Here is an 18,682-nt window from a genome sequence, read left to right as displayed (position 1 = left end):
GGCTGTAACCGTGCCTCTGATTGGCTGGTTTTGCCTGGAGGATTGTGGGTAATGTAGTTCTTAAGTAACTTTAGGTTGAGATCTGACTGATTTGAGCTCGACGAGTGCTCTTATGAAGTGAGAATGTCGACAAATAGCATTAAATATCTGGACATGCCTGATTACAGAATAAAAACAAAGAATCATTTATAAAAAATAGTAAATAAAAACACACAAACACACCGAGTTCAACGTTAGTTTTCTTTACCTGATTCATTAGGAGTTGCATGAAATCACGAGGTCGCCTCGAGACTATTGGTTATTATTATTATTATTATTATGAAATAATAAAATTGCTTTGTGTTATTTTGTAAATTATTCTTTATTGTTATATTTCGCTTTATTTTCATCGTGCTTTGAGTCTTACGAATGCACCTTACGGCACCCGCGCCATCCCGCCGGGTCCTGTTTTCTTTTTTTTCTTTTTTTTTTTGCACCTTACTGCGCAGCGTGATCTCACTCTCCACCACGTCCCGCTCTTCTTCTTCCACACACGACCACCAAAAAAAACAACAACAACAAAACCCGTAACCCTGATCAGATCAGATCTGATTTTATTTTATTTCTAGTTCATGTTTAAAGGGATGTGCCAAAGTTTGGAGGCGATCTCTGAGGCCGTTCTGTCATTCTCTCGTTCAGTTATTACAGCGCTACGTCCGTGTAACCTTCTCTCCTATAAACGTGTTTAAGGTCAAAAAGAAAAAGAAAAAAACAAAAGAAAAGAGACAAAAAACGAATAAAAAAAGCGTTTATTTCAGCAGACAGTATCATTACCTGCCATTTTACAGTAAGCCCTGTATTTCACGTATAATTACCAGTGATGTGTATTTGTTATTATACAGAAAATAGCCGTAAAAGCTTCATTATGTTACATAATATTGTGACTTTTTTTTTTCGAGAAAAACTGTGAAGACTTATCTTGCATATACTTTATACAGAAGTATTAAGCCTTAATACAAAAGACTAAAAAAAGGAGTGGAAGAATAACTGATTGTCGCAAAGTAAGGATGATTTTTTTGTAAATGTTACCAGCACTTTTTTGTAATTTTCACTCTCTTGAGGTATTGTACAAGTTCACGCTGTTTGTGAAGTTTGAATATGAAGGAATAAAAACTAGTACTTTCCTGTACTTCACACGCGACCCTCACGCCTTGTTTGTTCACGCAACACACACCAGACACATTCTCTCAATCTACAGGGTTCTGAGGAGCTAAACGCTCCGGGGTCGCCGTCGTCCGATTCTCCTCATCATGATGCTCCACGCGTTTCCGGCAGGAGTCAGATCTGGACTGCAGGCGGGCCGGTCAAGCACACGCAGGTGAAATCAGCTGCAAACTGTGCGCTGTGAGATTCACTTTTGCTGTTCAAAAAATCAAATCAAATCACTTTATTGTCACGTCACATTAACACAGGTGTGAAAGGTGAGTGAAAATCTTAGGTGCTCAGTCCCTCACAGTTACAATTCACATTAATTACAAAAAATATACACATTAACTTACATAAAACGAGCACTATTTGTTCAATATATACAGGTATTGATCAGAGGTGGAAAGAGTACTAAAATATTGTACTCAAGTAAAAGTACTATTTAATGATTTTTTACTTAAGTACGAGTAAAATTACTTGTCTAAAAATCTACTCAAGTAAAAAGTAACTCATTTAAAATGTACTCAAAGTAAACGTTACTGAGTTAGTTGTTTAACAGAAGGAGGGACATTATTTTCCAACAGAAGTTGATAGATGAATGATACAGCACTCTACACACAGCTCACCAGCCATGCAGCATGTCAGCAGTTCATGTGTGGATTTAACCTCTACACACCTAATACACTGCAACTGCTCTTATCAATTCAGAACAGCATTATTTTTGTTTATCCTCAATAACAGGGTTAGGCGGTTAGGGTTGCACCTATAAAAAATATAACGGGTCTTACCCCGTCATAGGAACATGATCAAAAACAAACCAGCAGAATCTCACAATCACATTTATGCTCCGTTTTACTTAAATAAATACTCAAAAATAAATTAACATAAAAAATCACAATATTTCATAATGCTTTGCTATCGTTGCAAAATGAAAGCCAACCGTAAACAGCAGAACCGCGACCCAGATCAGTCACACAGCAGCAGAAAATCATAACTGCTTATCTGTTTACCTGATCTATATCATGTGTTGTTCCATTAGGGATATAATCCACTTTATATAAGAGCATCTTGTATGTTTCCAGAATATATAAATCCATACCCAACTGTTTTATCCACCTAACTAATGAAAACTATTGTAGATCATTTATTCTCTCGGCTTTCCCGGTAAAAAGCTTAAATTGGTGATTCGTTCACTAAACTGTCATTTATAGAACAACCAATGAAGAAAGAGATTGAAATTCCGCCCAGAATGTGAATTCTGAAGCTCTGATTGGTTTATACATCTGAATCTCTTCACCAAATGAACCGATTCATGGAGTCGTTTATGCACAACATCATAATGAAACAGAGTGAGTCGTTTCTGACTCGTTAACTCAGTGATTCAGTTCGCAGCCCGACTCTAAAGCACACGAATGCTTAAATGCTCAGCGGGATCAAACAGCCTAACAGGTTTAATGTCGAGTTTTTTGGATGTTATTTAAAATGTAGCGAATTACAATTCTTAATACAAAACATACTTAAGTAAAAGTAAAATTACATGTTGTAAAATCTACTTTAAAAAGTACAAGTACACAAAAAAACTACTCAATTACAGTAACGCAAGTAAATGTTATTCGTTACTTTCCACCTCTGGTATTGATTAAAGACTCTTTATGTACAGATGTACAAAAATTATGAAATGTGAATGAATATAAATATATAACATTTTGAATAATAAGTCCGAGATGTACAGGTATTGTATAAGATATGAATTTACATGCTATGTGTGCAGGTGTGGTGAATATAGTTCGAGTGAGTAAAGTGAAGTGCAGAATGAAGAATGAATGAATTTGGTGGGCTTAGTCACGGTAAAAGTGCATGGGTTTGATTCCCTGGCTGACAGCAAGAGTCCTTACTGTGTAGAGTTTGCATGTTCTCCATGTGTGACCTGTGATGGACTGGCGAACTGTCCAGGGTGTTCCCTGCCTTTCAGTCAGTAAATCAGACCCACTGCAACCCTGACCAGGATGGAGTGGTGGTAAAATAGACAACGATTGAAGGAGGAAAGGAAAGAAGGAAGGAATTTGGACCTGGGTGTAAGTTGGTGCACGAGTGATGTTCAAAAAAACCTTCACACAGCTTGGTGTAAGTAGCACACAAGCTGGACCACTGAGCAGGGAAACGTTATGTAGTCTGATGAATCCAGTATTAACATACAAACCTGCTTTCAGAAAAAGTTGGGACGTTTTTTAAAAGCCAAAAAAAGAAGAATTTGTGATTGAATATATGAATCTGTGAGTCTCAGAATCTGATGTCTGAAAAAGACACTCAAAAAAAGTTGGGACGGGATAAAATAAGCATAAAACATTAATAGAATATTCAGGTTTCACAATGAGCAGGTGAGTCGGTAATCATGCGATGATGGCTCGTGGCTCACCACTGCCTGTGAATAAATAAATGAAGGTAGCTGCACTGTGGCACAGTGGGCGCAGACACGGCAAAAAGTGCATGGGTTCGATTCCCTAGCCAGACGATTCCACAGTCCTTACTGTGTAGAGTTTGCATGTTCTCCTTGTATACGCCCTGTGATCAACTGGCGAACTGTCTGGGATGTTTCCTGCCTTTTCAGCCAGTGAATGAGACCCACTGCAACACTGACCAGGATGGAGTGGTCGTAAAACAAACAATGATTGAATGAGGAAATTTGGACCTGGGTGTAAGTTGGTGCATGTGTGATGCCCTGTGATGGATTGGCACTTGATGGCTCGTGGCTCACCACTGTGTTCCAAACTTCATTAGAAAATCATCAAGCACTATACGACTTTCACCGTCTACCGTACCTAATATTATAAACAGATTATCTGGTCAACTTTTATTATTAACCCCACTAGCAGAGAAAGTAAGTGAACCTTTGTTCTGGTGTTCCAGTTAATGCCACACAGCCTGAGCCTGAAAGAAAATTACCGTTTCCTTCCTTTTACCCAGTGAATCGTGCCCACTGTGACCCTGACCAGGACAAAGCTGTGGTAAAATGAATAAATAAATGAATGAATGAATGAATAAATTCTCAACAGTGGAGCTCTGAACTCTAACAGAAGGTTTTTCTGGGTGTTTATAAACGTGTCCCTCATTAATAGTTTATTTAGATTCATGCGCAGCAGAGACGAACGCTCGACCCACCAAATTTTGTTTTCGTACCCCTTCCTGAACCGTGCTTTCCATCTGCGCCCTGCTCTCCCGAACAGATGGGCATCGGCAGCGAGGAGGAGGAGAACAGGTACGAGGAACCGGAGAACCTGGACGTGCATTTATTACCTTCTGTTATTCAGTCATTCAGCTGCTCACAAAGTTCCATCGACTCTCACAAAACAGCCAGAAATTAAACAAATTAAAGAGAAGTGTGCAGGAAAAAGGGAAATTTACACAAATATTATTCATTCTGCTAACCAGGTCCTGGTCAGGGTCTCAGTGAGTGTGGAGACACCTGGAAGCAGTGGTCACATGACAGGACAACACCGCTCATAGTGGCACTCGCTCACTCGCATATAGGGTCGGTTCAGAGCAGCCAGTCATGTTTTGCATGTTTTTGGGAAGTAGAAGGAAACCCATCCAGACCAGTGGAGAACATACCAAACTCTGGACAGTTGGTGGCCAAAGGGGAGAGCTGAATAAAATGACACAAAGAGAAGTCAATTAAAAACACAACACATTTGTGATAGTGATTCTTTTCGACTGCTCTCGTGTTTCCCGGTCAGGGTCACAGTGGGTTCGATTTCCCACCTCGGACAGGACACCAATCCATCGTGGAACCTCGGCCATTAGTCTTGTCTCAGACGAAACCGATCATATTTGTATGTACACGCCCGAACGGCCGATAGCACCTCTAAGGATTGAAACTATTTACCCTCTCTAGAGGATTTCTAGAGGATTTCTGGGTGGCACAGTACCCACTGCGACCAGGATACGACATCTAGTGAAAAACAATTAGTGAATGAATGAAGGGGCGGCACGGTGGTTCAGTGGGTGCAGACACGGCAAAAAGTGCATGGGTTCAATTGTAGAGTTTGTATGTTTACCATGTGTCTGTATGCGTGCCCTGTGATGCACTGGTGACCAGTTTCCTGCCTTTCTGCCACTGAATCGGACTCACTGCAACCCTGACCAGGATGGAGTGGTGGTAAAACAGACAATGATTAAAGGAAGAAGGGAAACAAGGAAGGAATTTGGACCTGGGTGTAAGTTGGTGCACGAGTGATGCCGTGTGATGGATTGGCACTTTGTCTTTAAGGTTTTGGGGTGACACAGGACCCATCACGACCCTGACCAGCATAAAGCTTCGAGTAAAACAAGAAAGAAAAAGAAAAAGCAAACAAATAAATGAATTAAATACGTTATGAATAAACATACGCCTAAGTGTAAGTGAGACCGTGTATAATGCCCTGTAAAAGACTGGCGATCTATCCAGGATGTGTTCTGGACTGGTGCCCTGTCTATTGTAGGTTCAGGATCCACCGTGACCCTGACCTTTAATAAAATAAATATAGAATAAAAACGTTCGGTCCTGATCGCCGGTAAAGTGCGCAGCCGAAGTCGAACACACCTAAAGCTTCTGGGTCGCTGCGTCATCATTCCGCGCCGAAAACATCACCGAGTAATGGAAGCGCTCCTGTTGTGAACCGATCTGAAGCTACAGAATCTTTTTATCTCGTAAAGGCTTCGTTTATAATCAGAATTAGTTCATTTTTACACACTTTATAGATTTATCGAGCTTGTGCTGTTGGGATTCCTGAAGTGGAAGCGTGAGAGGGTTGAGTGAGGTGTAATTTGTGACTCGGTTCGTCTCCACGTGGATCAACATGGTGAAATCAGGCAGCACCAAGAGGAACCAAAAGTCCAGAAAGAGGTCTGAGCTTTAGCTTCCTTCTCTTATTAACATAACAGTGTGAGAAATGTAATAATCACCGGGAGTTTAATGATTTCTAAAGTGCGAGCCACATCTACGTACTTCTCTGTGCCCATAAAACAGGTTTAGCTTAATACACCTATAAGAAATACAAGAAAACCCAAACTGAAAGGAAAAACACCAAAGAGCAGGTCTGCATGCTAGATTGTGGGTGACGCTGTCTACAGTCAAGCAAGCTTTACATCATGAGGCTCTCATGCTTTCAATTTCAGTGCAGTTTTGTATGTAAACTTTTGACCCTGTGAAATTTTACCTGGCTTGGTGTCTAAAAGGCACTAAGCTGTGCTGGCTGTGTCTTAGGGAGGGAGATTGATCAGGTTCCACATCGCTGCTGTTGTTGTGACCTCTGCTGGCTGGTTAAGGGTTTGCAATCTTCCTACCCTGGTAGGAAGCCAACGGTGACTGTGGGGATCTCCTCAGTCACTGTGATCTGGTGTTATAAAAGCATAGTTTCAGTTGTCATAACATTAAACTGATATTTATCTTCTTTTTTCCATAGCAAAAATGTCAAAATGCCTCTGCCGGTGATGGATGAGGATGAAAATGATGAAGAGCTTCACACAGACGAGGAAAACATCATCAGCGCCAGCGAGGACGAGGTAAATCATCATGTAAAGCTCACATAAAGACACGCTGGTATCTTCTATCTGGACTGGAATCTGAATTGTGTGTGTGTGTGTGTGTGTGTACAGGAGGAGGATGAAGATGAGAGAAAACACATCAAACTTCTGGAGGCCATCAGCTCACTGGGAGCAAAGAGAAGGTCGGTATTAGCAAGACCCTAAACCCTCAATTCCTTAGACGTTATACTGTCATACTACTGTAAGTCACTTTGGATAAAAAGCGTCTCCTAAATGCTGAAAATGTAAATCTGTGATTGATCTGTGATTGATCTGTGATTGATCTGTGAATGATATATGAGTACTCGGTGTTTAAACCGATGCAGGAAGAAACACGCCGAGCGATCTGAAGCCAGCGTGCAGGTCTCGGAGTTTTCGGTGAACGCAGAAGGAGCAGGAGACAAAGTTCAGCTCTCTGATCTGCTGGGTTCTATGGAACAAACTCCCGGAGCTCCGAAGAAGACCAAGAAACAGCTGAAGAACCTGCAAAACTCAAAGGAGACGCTGGAGCTCCCGCTCAGCCGCCAGCAGACTGAGAAGGTTTGGATTTTAAAGCATCGTCGTTATCATCTGATATCAAATCTGCACAAAAAGCTTTACGTTTAGAACTCATTAAGATTTAAAAGCAAAAACTTATATATTATACTACTGTACATGACCAAAAGTATTGGGACGCCTGAGCATGAGCTTGTCTTACATCCCGTTCCAAAACTGTGTGCGTTTATATTGACTTGCTCCCTCTTTTCCTTTGTAGCTCTAAAATCATATTATACTATAATATCAAAGCCTTTGGAGTATATCTGTTGGGATTTGTGCCCGTTCAGTCGATCGACTCAGTGACCTCAGGGACTGATGTTGGAGGAGAAAGAAGAGAAAGTCTGGTTCACATTCCAAACATAATTCCTCCCAAAAGTGTTGAGTAGGGACCAGGACTGTGTGCTCAGGGGTGTAATCATGCTGAAAGAGAAAAGGGACTTCCCCAAACTGTTAAACCAATGTTTAAATCGAATCATTTATATGACACATAGTATTTTTATACACCTGTTAGCAATAGATGTGGCAGAAACAGCTAAATGTAGTCTTTAGAAAAGGTGTCCACATACTTTTGGTCATGTAGTGAATTTACTTTGTTCTAAAACTCTGGAGTCGCTCAAACTAGGAGTGAATTTGGGGTTAAGTGGGCGTGACCGGGTTAATTTTTTAAGGTTTCATATTGAGGCATGAACGTATTTAATAAACGACAGCTCGTCTAATCACTAATGAAGTTTGTTAAAATTAATTGTAATTAATTTTGTTGATTACTTACTGCAGCCCTGACGCCCTGTGCAGGTCTGAGAGGTTCTAAAGCGTCTGAATTCACCCTAAATGATCGTGTGTGTGTGTGTGTGTGTGTGTGTGTGTGTGTGTACAGATCCAGAGGGGCGTGGCGTACGAGCGCAGCAGTAAGGAGGTGTCCCGGTGGGAGAGCGTTGTTATTCAGAACCAGAAGGCCGAGCAGCTGTTCTTCCCCCTCAAACAGGAACCAGCGGGACCTAAACGCGTGGAGCAGGTGGTGGCTGGCTGGAAGGTGTGTACTCTGTGTGTGTGTGTGTGTGTGTGTGTGTGTGTGTGTGTGTGTGTGTGTGTGTGTGTGTGTGTGAGAGAGAGAGAAAATACAGATAAAGCGACAGATTTGCAAAATTCAGGGACACGATGAAAATGTGCTCCATAATGCGGGGCTGAAACTTACTGGGAATTGGTATAGAAAGAACACACGACCTGGACCCCTGAGCAATAGCAAAAAATCAATAATACAGTCTGATAACGTACATTTTCTAATGATTTTCTGCATCATACAGGACCACGTGCACCCTGTGGTGCCATAGAAATAATAATAAACAGATACAACAATTCAACCCACTGAAGCAGGTAATTGTGGTTTAATCCGTCCGTCCGTTTCAGGCTCAGACTCCTCTGGAGCAGCAGATCTTCAGTCTCCTGCAGAGTAACAAACAGCCTATTAATGACCCCGTCCTGACCCCCGCCGAGGAGGCGTCTATCCAAGCCATGAGTCTGGAGGAGGTGAGGACGAGAAAAGCACTTCAGGAAAAGCATGTTGTTGTTATTATTATCCTGATTATTTATTTTTATTATTATTATGTATCATTGTGTTACTATTATTAGGATTGTTATCATTATTATAATGATTATTACAATTATTAATATTTATTATTTATTTATTTCTTAGTGTTACTATTATCAGGACAGTTATTATTAGGATTATTGTCAGTCTTTTAATTATTATTATTAATGTTATTTATATTATTTAACATATTTAGTTATTATAAGGATAGTTTTAATAAGTATTTCATTATTATTAGTAGGATTATCATAATCATAATCTATATATATTATTTATTATTTTTCATTATTATTATTAGAATTTTATCATTATTTTAATCATATCATTATTTTTGTTATTTTAATCATAAATGTATTAATTTATTTCAATGATCAATATATATATATTATTTTTTTATTATTTTTTTTCATTATTATTATTATTAGGATTATTATTTTCATTGTAATCATCATTATTATTTTCATTTTCATTATTATTATTATTTATTATTATATTTTTATTTTTTTATTATTTTTGTTCATTATTAGGATTATTATTATCTTAATCATCATCATTGTTATTTTTTATGATAATCATTATTATTATTATTTATTATTATATATATTATTATTTTTTATTATTATTATTAGGGTTATTATCATTATTTTAACATATATTTTTATTATTTTTATTTTTCATTATTATTATTAGAAGTATTATTATTATTTTATCATCGATATTATTTGACTCTGCTTGACGTGGTTTTTGGCGTGCAGGCGAAGATTCGGCGTGCTGAGCTCCAGAAGGCTCGAGCGCTTCAGTCGTACTACGAGGCCAAAGCTCGACGAGAGCGAAAAATCAAGAGCAAGAAGTGAGTTCAGAAAATTCTTCATCAAACGTCCGCTGTGATGATTTTATTATTTATTGTTTCATTTCTCATTTAAACGACACGCGTCCATAAATAAAATCTAAGTGGACGTTTAATGAACATGAATAAAATATGATTAAATGAACATTATTAAGAAAAGGTGAAGTGATTTTACATGCTAGTATTGAGTCCAGTCCTCAGCTGGGTCCAGCTCTGTGCCTTTCAGTTCCAGCCAAATTCCAAACTGTCCCTGCACAGCTCTTCTTGGCCAATGCCGGCCGTCGGTCTGACCAAATATGTACGGTTTAACCCACACCTTCTTTCTCTCTCAGGTACCATAAGGTGCAGAAGAAGGCCAAGCGGAAGGAGTTCCTCAAACAGTTCGATGAGATGATGAAGACCGATCCTGACGCTGCTCTGGAGGAACTGAAGAAGATGGAACTGTCCAGGATGGAGGTTAGTCTGTGTTTGAGGGATTTAGGTTTACAGCTAGAATGTGGAGGACTGTTTGGATATCAAATATGTAAATGATGTGTAGCGGTCACTGTTTGTGTTTATGTTCAAGTTTTATGATGTGAAAATTAATAAACGGTTCTAAACGAGGTTTAATAATGCACGTTGTGTTTGAAATGCAGGAGAGGATGTCGCTGAAGCACCAGAACAGCGGCAAGTGGGCCAAGACCAAAGCCATCATGGCAAAATATGACGATTCGGTGAGAGTTAAACGTCTTATAGTGATACCAATATATCGTCCCACCTCTGCTGCCGCGTCTCCTTCTGATCTGTTTATTTTTTAACATTTTCAGGCTCGTAAGGCGATGCAGGAGCAGCTGGAGGTGAACAAACAGCTCACGCAGAAAGTCACGCTCCCGTCAGACGATGAAGAGGAGGAGGACGAGGAGGACGAGGGCGCTCTTCCCGATTTCGTGAACGATGCCGAGCTGGGCGGGGATTCGGTGAACCCCTGGATGAGAGGCAAGCTGAGCAGCGAGGTCAAACGAACGGCGGGTCAGGAGGTCACGCCGGAGCCTCCTACTGCTGAAGAGGAAGCACGGGTCAGCCAGCAGGATGAAGAGGAGGACGATGAGGAGGAGGAGGAGAATGAGGAGGAGCAGCTGTTGAGGCAGTTTGAAAGGAAGCGAGAGCTGAGGGACGACCAGGATGAGGATTTGGTCCCGGTCCCACAGCAGGACGGTACGTGTCGTGCGTCTGTTTACGACTGGACAGTCCAGTTTCGTTTAGGTTTAAGCTTTGAGGACTAGGTGGAGAATCAGATCACCACCGACTCCACATACCGGGTCCGGGTTTGCAACTATTTGGTGCTATCAACCCGCCGGGCGCCCACACAGACGTGGTTGGGTGTGTATGGGGGGGGGCGAGGCCCTGTGATGGATTTGGCCCTCTGAAGTCTGACCTGATATTCTCAGCTTGGTCTCTGTTTCACATACACCGAGGTCCGGGTTTGAAACCCAGCAGGTGCTATCGACCAGCCGGGCGCCCACACAGACGTGATTGGGTTTGAATAAAGGCCAAAAAAGGTTTGAATCTGACCCTGTAAGGTGTGACCAAATGTCCTTAACTTAGTCTTTATTTCACATACACTGAGGTCCGGGTTTGAAACTATCGGGTGCTGTCGGCCCGTCGGGCACCTACACAGACGTGATTGGGTTTTTACGAGGGCCCTGTAATGGGTTTGGTTTTGTAAAGCTATACCAGATATTCTCAGCTTGGTCTCTGCTTCACATACACCTAGAACACGGTCATCCTGGAACTTGAGAGGGCCTTCCCTAAACTGCTGCCAGTCAATCATGTAATCATATATACACCTGTTAACAGTGGGTGTGGATGAAACACTTAATTATTTATTTTAGGAAGGGGTGTCCACATACTTTTGGCCTTGTAGTGTCTTGTTCTACAAAGCTGATATAATTAAATCCTTTGTGATGTTTGCCGTCCTCGTTATATTTGATAAATGGGTGAATACATACACCCTGTCCCAAAAAAATGCTAATATCGGTACCTAAATTCTACCGTTCATGATCCATCTGCTCCGCTGCGTCTCATTCAGCTCACCGCCGCGCTAATGATCTACCTGTAAGGTGTGTCCGGATCACATGTCCGTGTCAGAACGGTGTTAAATAACGTTGTATAATGAACAATCGTCTCCTCTGTCACCCTGCAGCAGTCAGGTGATGGGCGGAGACCAGACGGTGACACAGAGGGGAAAACCCAAAACTACGAGAGAATTTAGTGTCGCGAGGAGAAACTTTAATGAGGCTGAAAACCTGGAGAAACTTGATCTGTGTCAGGAACCTTTTTGATTGGAGGGATGGACAGTTTGTATGATTGTTTGGATAGAGGGACAGACAAACGGATGGATGGATTAATGGCTGAGAATTAATGGATAGATGGATATAGTATAGTGATGACTGGTTGGTTGGTTGTGAGAGTTGGGAGTGAAGAGTGGGTGGAGGGATGGAGGGATGGGTAAATGGAGGGATAGTTGGTTGGTTAATTGGGAGTGATTGAGGGATGGATGGATGGTTGGGGGTGATGGATGGATTGTTTGTTGGGGGTGATGAATGGACATTGGATTGTTGGTTAGGCTGATGGATGGTATGAATGGTTGTGATGGGTGGATGGATGGTTGGTTGTGGTGATGAATGGATGGTTGGCAAGGATTGGGATGGATGGATAGATGGTCTTGTCGATTGGGATGGATGGGAGGGAGGGATGGTTGGTTGGATGTATGGATAGATTGAATAACTGGATGGATGGATTGTGATGGATGGGGGGATGGGTGGTTGTGAGGGACGGATTGACGGTTCGTTGGAGGTGATGGATGGATGGCTGGTTGGACTTGACGGTGGATGGATGGCGATGATAGACGGTTGTGAGGGATGCTGAAAGTCACAGTGAATAATGGAGATCAGTACGTGACTCTCAGTACTCGATACTGATCCCCGTGTGAGCCTGCCACACTCGGGTGAAAAGAAGCGGTTGGCAGCTGCACACGTGTTTGCTCTGGTCCTTCTCGTTCAGGATCAGGGTCTGCACCAGTAGAGGCTGTACAACTGGGGAATTGGATATGACTAGATTGGGAGAAAAAAGGGAAAAAGATGCAGAAATAGAACAAAAACGCTCTAGTTCATACAAGCCGCATGTTAATGTAAATAAATTAATATCGATTTTTTTTTTTGGTGGGGGGGTGAAGGTGGTCCCCACTTATTTTCAGTTCATGTAATAACCGTCATGGTTTAGATGGAAATGGATTTGACGTGGGTTCATAAAATCCGTTCCTAACCCGGTAAGTGAGACTTATAAAATCCCCCTGCATTAGGAAACTCCCTAACCTGATTATTTAATGGTCGGGCTCTTGAACTGGTAAATCGAGGGGCCGGTAAGATGAGACCGCCCACATGCTCGGACATAAAAGCTTTAATTAATAAGCACGAGCCAGAGCGTGGAACGGGCATATGGGCACCCGGAGGCATCTTGAGTGGTAAAGTGTCCGCCAGGAGAGATTTAAACCACACTTTATATTACCAAAAGTATCTGGACGCCTCATCGTGGATCGTCGAAGCTTCTGTTTTAAAAACCACAGAGATTAATGTGAATATGAATGTCAAGGAACCGCTTCGTCTGTTCCGGGAGTGTCCATGTGGGAACTTGTGACTCGGTTTAAAGCGGATTTGTGAGGTCGGGTCATATCTTTATGGACGCCTTCAACTTGTTGCCACAAGGTTTGAGTCGTGTGTATTTTTGCATTTATTTTATACAAGTGTGACTATAAGGGGCGACCACATACTTTTGACATTGTAGCTCACGTTGGGTCTGTCTAAAATCCTAGAGACAGAAAAGGAAGCGGTCGTGGAGGAGGTGGGAGAAGCTCCTGGTGATGAGGACGATGAAGAAGAGGAGAAAGAGGAGGTGGTGTCCGAATTCAACAGCCTCTTTAACAGACTGATTAAGGGCAGTAAAGCCCCTGCAGGACCGGTGAAGAGCCGCACCGAGCAGCCGCCGGTTCCGGACCTCGTGGCGGCACCGGCGGAGGAGGAGGAGGAGCTTCTGAGCGAAGGACTGACCCGCGCCCGGACCCTAGAGGACCTGGAGGCCCTGAGCCGTGACGAAGCATCAGAACCCGACCGTCCCACCCCAGCCTGTACCACACGAGCTCCCGGCGAGGGCGCCACACCCGGACCGCCCGGCAAGAGGAAGAAGAAAGACATCGACCCGAACGAAGTCCTCACCAAACAGGCCAAAGTGATCACGGTCCCGCTGGCACCCACGCTGATGGAGCAGGAGGACGAGGCGGAGACAGAGGAGCAGGTGGGTGAAACGTCGACGGGTTTGTTCTGCCAATTAAATGAAAAACAAAGCCTTCTAGAGGATTCTGTTCTAGAAAATACCGTCCTCAACATTCCACCTTAGAAGATTTTGTCCCCAATATTCCGATTCCATTCCCAACAATCTGTCGTAAAAGATTCCATTCCCAACATTCCCTCCTCGCATCCCCAGCGTTCCTCCCCAAAAAAATTTCATCCCCAACATTCCGCCCTGGAAGATTCCGTCTTAAGTATTCCACCCTAGAATATTTTGTCCCCAGTATTCCGTTTTAATTCCGAATATTTAATCCCGACATTCCGTCCTAAAAGATTCCATTCCCATTGTTTCGTCCTAGTAACCAACGTTCTCTTCTAGACGATTCTGTTCTAGAACATTCAATCCTAAAAAATTCAATCCCTGACTTTCGGCCCTGGAAGTTACTGTCCCTGACATTCCTCCCTTAAAGATTCCGTCCCCAACGTTCCATCATAGAGGACTGCGTCCCTGACATTCAGCCCTAGAAGATTTTGTCCCCCTCATTCCGCCCCAGATGATTCAGGTCTAGAAAATTACGTCCCCAACATTCTGTCCTTGATGATTTGCCCCTGACGTTACTAGATTCCGTCCCCAGTATTCCAGATAAGAAGATTACATCCCCGATTGCATCCCCGTCCCCTAAAGTGTTCTACTGATGTGCACCCCAGAACATTTGGGGGTGAGAGTGGTTGACATGTTTTGTTCCGTTTCCTCGTTCAGATGACTGCGTCCCTGACATTGAGCCCTAGAATATTTAGTCCCCAACATTCCATCCTAAAAGGTTCCATTCCCAGTGTTCCATCCTAGACGATTCTGTCACCAACATTCCACCCTAGAAGATTTAATCCCTGACATTACTCTCTAAAAGATTCTGTCTCCAACATTTCGACCTAGAACATTTATTTAAGCAATAGAACACGAGAGGGAGTGTGTTACCGCGAATAACATCACGGCTGGGATTTGGTCGCAGGCACGAGCCGAGGTGTTCTATTGCTTTTATACTACAGTTTTTACAAAATAAAGAAAGAAAATAAATCAAAGAAGCCCTGAATTTCATATTGAATATGCTTTAATATTGACAATACATTCCGCCAAAAAGTAGTTCCACAACGAATGAGTTGCTGCTATGCAACGGTAAAAATTCCCGACCCTGCCTTCACACAGTAGGCTAAAAAAGGCAAATAGTTCAACACTACAAAGCCCTAGAAGATTCCACCTTTAGCATTTTGCTCTAAAACTTCTAGTCCCAAACGTTATCAGAAATATTTTGAGGTGCGCATCAGTAAAACACGTGCGGTGCCGTTTCCCCCCCTCAGGGCCGCGCCGAGCAGATCGCCATCATCAAGGAGGCCTTCGCGGGAGATGATGTCATCAGTGACTTCCTGAAGGACAAGAGGAACCAGGAGGATGCGGGAAAGCCCAAAGAGGTGGACCTGACCCTGCCCGGCTGGGGGGAGTGGGGTGGGCTCGGACTCAAACCCTCCCGATACAAACGCAGGAAGTGAGTATCTTTTATTCTATAATTGGCTGGTCTGAGGGAGGGAGGGTCGCAGGGATTCCTTATAAGTGCTGCAGTTACTCCCTCTGCTGGCCGGTCGATGGCACTGCACAGAGACGGGGGATAATAGATATCAGTGCGTGACTCTCCGTGCATGTTGATAGATGAATGAGATTTGGCCTCTGTGTCGTATCTTATTTATACCCCAGTAAACAGCACGTCAGGGATTAATGGTTTGGAGCTGAATATCAGTGAAGCAGAGCCGACACTGTTAACCGGAAAGTCGCTGGTCGAATCCCCACCACCGGCCACTGTTGGGCCCCTGAGCAAGGCCCCTACCACTCCACCGCTGCCATTATTCTAAACATAGTAACTAAACCCTGCAGAACATGATTACATTTTTCCTTGTTTTGATTCGCCGCAGGTTTCGGGTGAAGCCGCCGCTCGCCCCCGTCAGAAAGGACGAGAAACTTCCTGCTGTGATCATTTCTGAGAAGAGGAACTCGTCTGTGGTGCAGCATCAGGTAAACACCCGCGTGCACGGGGTATAAAACTAATCACACCTCATTACACCCATCACGGGTCTGGTTAAACCGGAGAACACTCTGTATGACCCCTGCTGACCAGAGGATGTTTGTGTTGTGGTGCGAGTGTAGTAGGTGCAGCAGTGTTGTTGGTGTAGCCTATAAAATAACCATTGTGTGTATTTACCAAACGGGTGTACCTAATAAAGTGCTCAGTCGCTCTCCATCTCTCTTTCTTTTGCTCACACTCTCGCACTTTCACTCTGACTCACTCTCTCACACGCTCTTTACTTTGATTCGCTCTCTCACACACTCTCTCACTCTTTTTAACTGTGATTCGCTCTCTCTTTCACTCTGACTCGCTTTCACACTCACACACTCTCACTCTTTTTAACTGTGACTCTCTCCTTTTAACTGTGGCTCTCACTCTTTTTAACTGTGACTCTCCTTTTTACTGTGGCTCTCACTCTTTTTAACTGTGACTCTCTCCTTTTAACTGTGGCTCTCACTCTTTTTAACTGTGACTCTCCTTTTAACTGTGGCTCTCTCACTCTTTTTAACTGTGACTCCTTTTAACTGTGGCTCTCACTGTTTTTAACTGTGACTCTCCTTTTAACTGTGGCTCTCTCACTCTTTTTAACTGTGACTCTCCTTTTAACTGTGACTCTCTCCTTTTAACTGTGGCTCTCTCACTGTTTTTAACTGTGACTCGCTCTCACACACCCTCTTTTTACTTTGACTCGCTCTCACACACTTTTTCACTCTGACTCTCTCTCTCACTCTGTTTAACTGTGACACTTTTTTAACTGTGACTCGCTGTCTTTTTTTACTCTGACTCACTCTCTCACACTCTTTTTACTTCGATTCGCTCTCACACACTCTCTCACTCTTTTTAACTGTGACTCTCTCTCACTCTTTTTAACTGTGACTCTGTCTCTCTCTCTTTCACACACCCACTCTCATTCTCTCAAACACAAACTCGATCTCTCTCTCACACACTCTCTCTCTCTCTGTCTGGCGCAGGTGAACCAGCTACCGTTCCCCTTCCAGAACCGCGCCCAGTTCGAGAGCTGCATCCGCTCCCCGGTGGGTCAGACCTGGAACACGCAGAACACGGTGAAAAAACTCACGGCGCCCAAAGTGGTGACCAGACTGGGAAACATCATCGAGCCCATGAAGAAGGAGGACTTCCTGTCCCAGCAGAAGAGCGCCCACGCGGCCAGGAAGAGGGGCGACATCGTTCTGGAGGAGAGCAACCAGAAACGAGGAGCGAGGAGAGCGCAGCGCCGAAAACGGAAACAGAAGGAGAAGAACTAGAGAAAATACAAACACCAGTGACTGATTTAATCCTGATTCAGAACAAGCGATGTTTAAAGCTTCACTCACGCTGAACCCACGACAGGAATAAAGAGACGTGAACCATGAACCATCCGACTCGGCTGTCCTTTATACTCGAGGGGTACGGGGATTAATAAATGCTTAGTATTTTTACAGGGACTGAAGTTAGAAGTGACGTAAATGGTACAAAAATAAACATTTTCACATTATTAAAAATATAATCAATCGGTGCATGAGACAAAAATCTAATAAAACTTGTGATAATTCAGCAGCCTAAAAAAATCATAATTCATGTAAAAAATGATCCACTTACACTATATGGCCAAAAGTATTTGGACGCCTGACCATGACCTGACCGTGCTTCTAAGAAGCTTGTCACAAGACTTTGAACTACATCTGTGGGTATTTGTGCTCATTGAGACACGGTCAAGCCTATTTATTCCAGAGCTTTTCTTCCTGTCTTTATACAGCTCGCTCATGCTGGAACAGAAAGGGCCTTCCCTAAACTGTTGCTGTGAAATTAGAAGCAAATAATTTCCTTTATGTAGCAACTGTTGTGGCTGAAAATCAGAAGGGGCGTCCCAATACTTTTGGAGCTTCTTTTTTTTTTATAGAAAATGATCTGGTTCTTTATCAGATGAAGGAAACATTTAGAGTTCTCACACCCTACACTTCAGAAGTTCTTATGCTTCAAAATTTTGTATGAAGCTTCAAAAGTTCTGATAATGCTTCAGAAGTTCTTATAAAGCCTCTGAAGTTTTTTTATAATGCTTATGAAGTTCTCATAAATATTAGGTTCTTGTGAAGCTTCAGAACTTCTTATTAATGTTTAAGAACTTTCTTATAAAGCTTAAGAAATTCTTATAATGCTTACAAAGTTCTTATTAAGCTTAAAAAGTCCCTATGATGCTTAAGAAGTTTCTATAATGTTTAATAAGTTCTTATAAAGCTTCAGATTTTTTTTATAAAGCATCAGAAGTTTTTATAATACTTAAGGAGTTCTTATAAAGCCTCAGAAGTTCTTATAATGCTTCAGAAGTTCTTTTAAAGCTTCAAAAGGTCTTATAAATCTTCAGAAGTTCCTATGAAACTTATAAAGTTCTTATAAAGCTTCAGTGATGTTTCTCAACGCCGAGGTTTGAACTTAGGAGTCCAGAATCTCGGCACTGGTGTGCTAGTGGAATATCCCGCTGTGCCACCTGTCCTGTACCTTCACCTCTAGAGAAAGAAACTTTTTTGTGTGT

General features: G+C 42.5%; 1 protein-coding gene across 2 annotated transcripts; it reads left to right on the top strand.

Moving 5' to 3' along the window:
• Positions 1-1,274: 1,274 nt before the first annotated feature.
• si:dkey-251i10.3 (uncharacterized protein LOC553498 homolog) lies at positions 1,275-17,526 on the top strand. Of its 2 annotated transcripts, none has more exons than XM_062988699.1 (14): positions 1,275-1,357; positions 6,627-6,726; positions 6,820-6,890; positions 7,074-7,287; positions 8,159-8,314; positions 8,689-8,808; positions 9,625-9,719; positions 10,049-10,172; positions 10,352-10,429; positions 10,523-10,910; positions 13,567-14,045; positions 15,395-15,579; positions 16,001-16,100; positions 17,124-17,526. In XM_062988699.1, exons 1-14 carry the CDS (start codon positions 1,290-1,292, stop codon positions 17,415-17,417), a joined length of 2,472 nt encoding a protein of 823 aa, XP_062844769.1. In that variant the 5' UTR covers positions 1,275-1,289; the 3' UTR covers positions 17,418-17,526. The 2 variants fall into 2 exon arrangements, with proteins under 2 accessions (XP_062844769.1, XP_062844770.1); XM_062988700.1 differs by lacking the exon at positions 1,275-1,357 and adding an exon at positions 5,833-6,067.
• The last annotated feature ends 1,156 nt before the right edge of the window (positions 17,527-18,682 follow it).

The sequence above is a fragment of the Trichomycterus rosablanca genome, chromosome 26, assembly GCF_030014385.1.
Source record: "Trichomycterus rosablanca isolate fTriRos1 chromosome 26, fTriRos1.hap1, whole genome shotgun sequence".
NCBI lineage: Eukaryota > Metazoa > Chordata > Actinopteri > Siluriformes > Trichomycteridae > Trichomycterus > Trichomycterus rosablanca.
The sequence above is the reverse complement of the archived record's forward strand: the minus strand, read 5'-3'. Positions and strand labels throughout refer to the sequence as shown.

Excerpts from the sequence above, each read along its gene's own strand:
- si:dkey-251i10.3 (XM_062988699.1), top strand. The coding sequence starts at position 1,290 with ATGATGCTCCACGCGTTTCCGGCAGGAGTCAGATCTGGACTGCAGGCG. Across the intron at positions 6,727-6,819 it reads TCAGCGCCAGCGAGGACGAG|GAGGAGGATGAAGATGAGAG; the intron begins GTAAATCATCAT and ends GTGTGTGTACAG. Across the intron at positions 8,809-9,624 it reads AAGCCATGAGTCTGGAGGAG|GCGAAGATTCGGCGTGCTGA; the intron begins GTGAGGACGAGA and ends TTTGGCGTGCAG.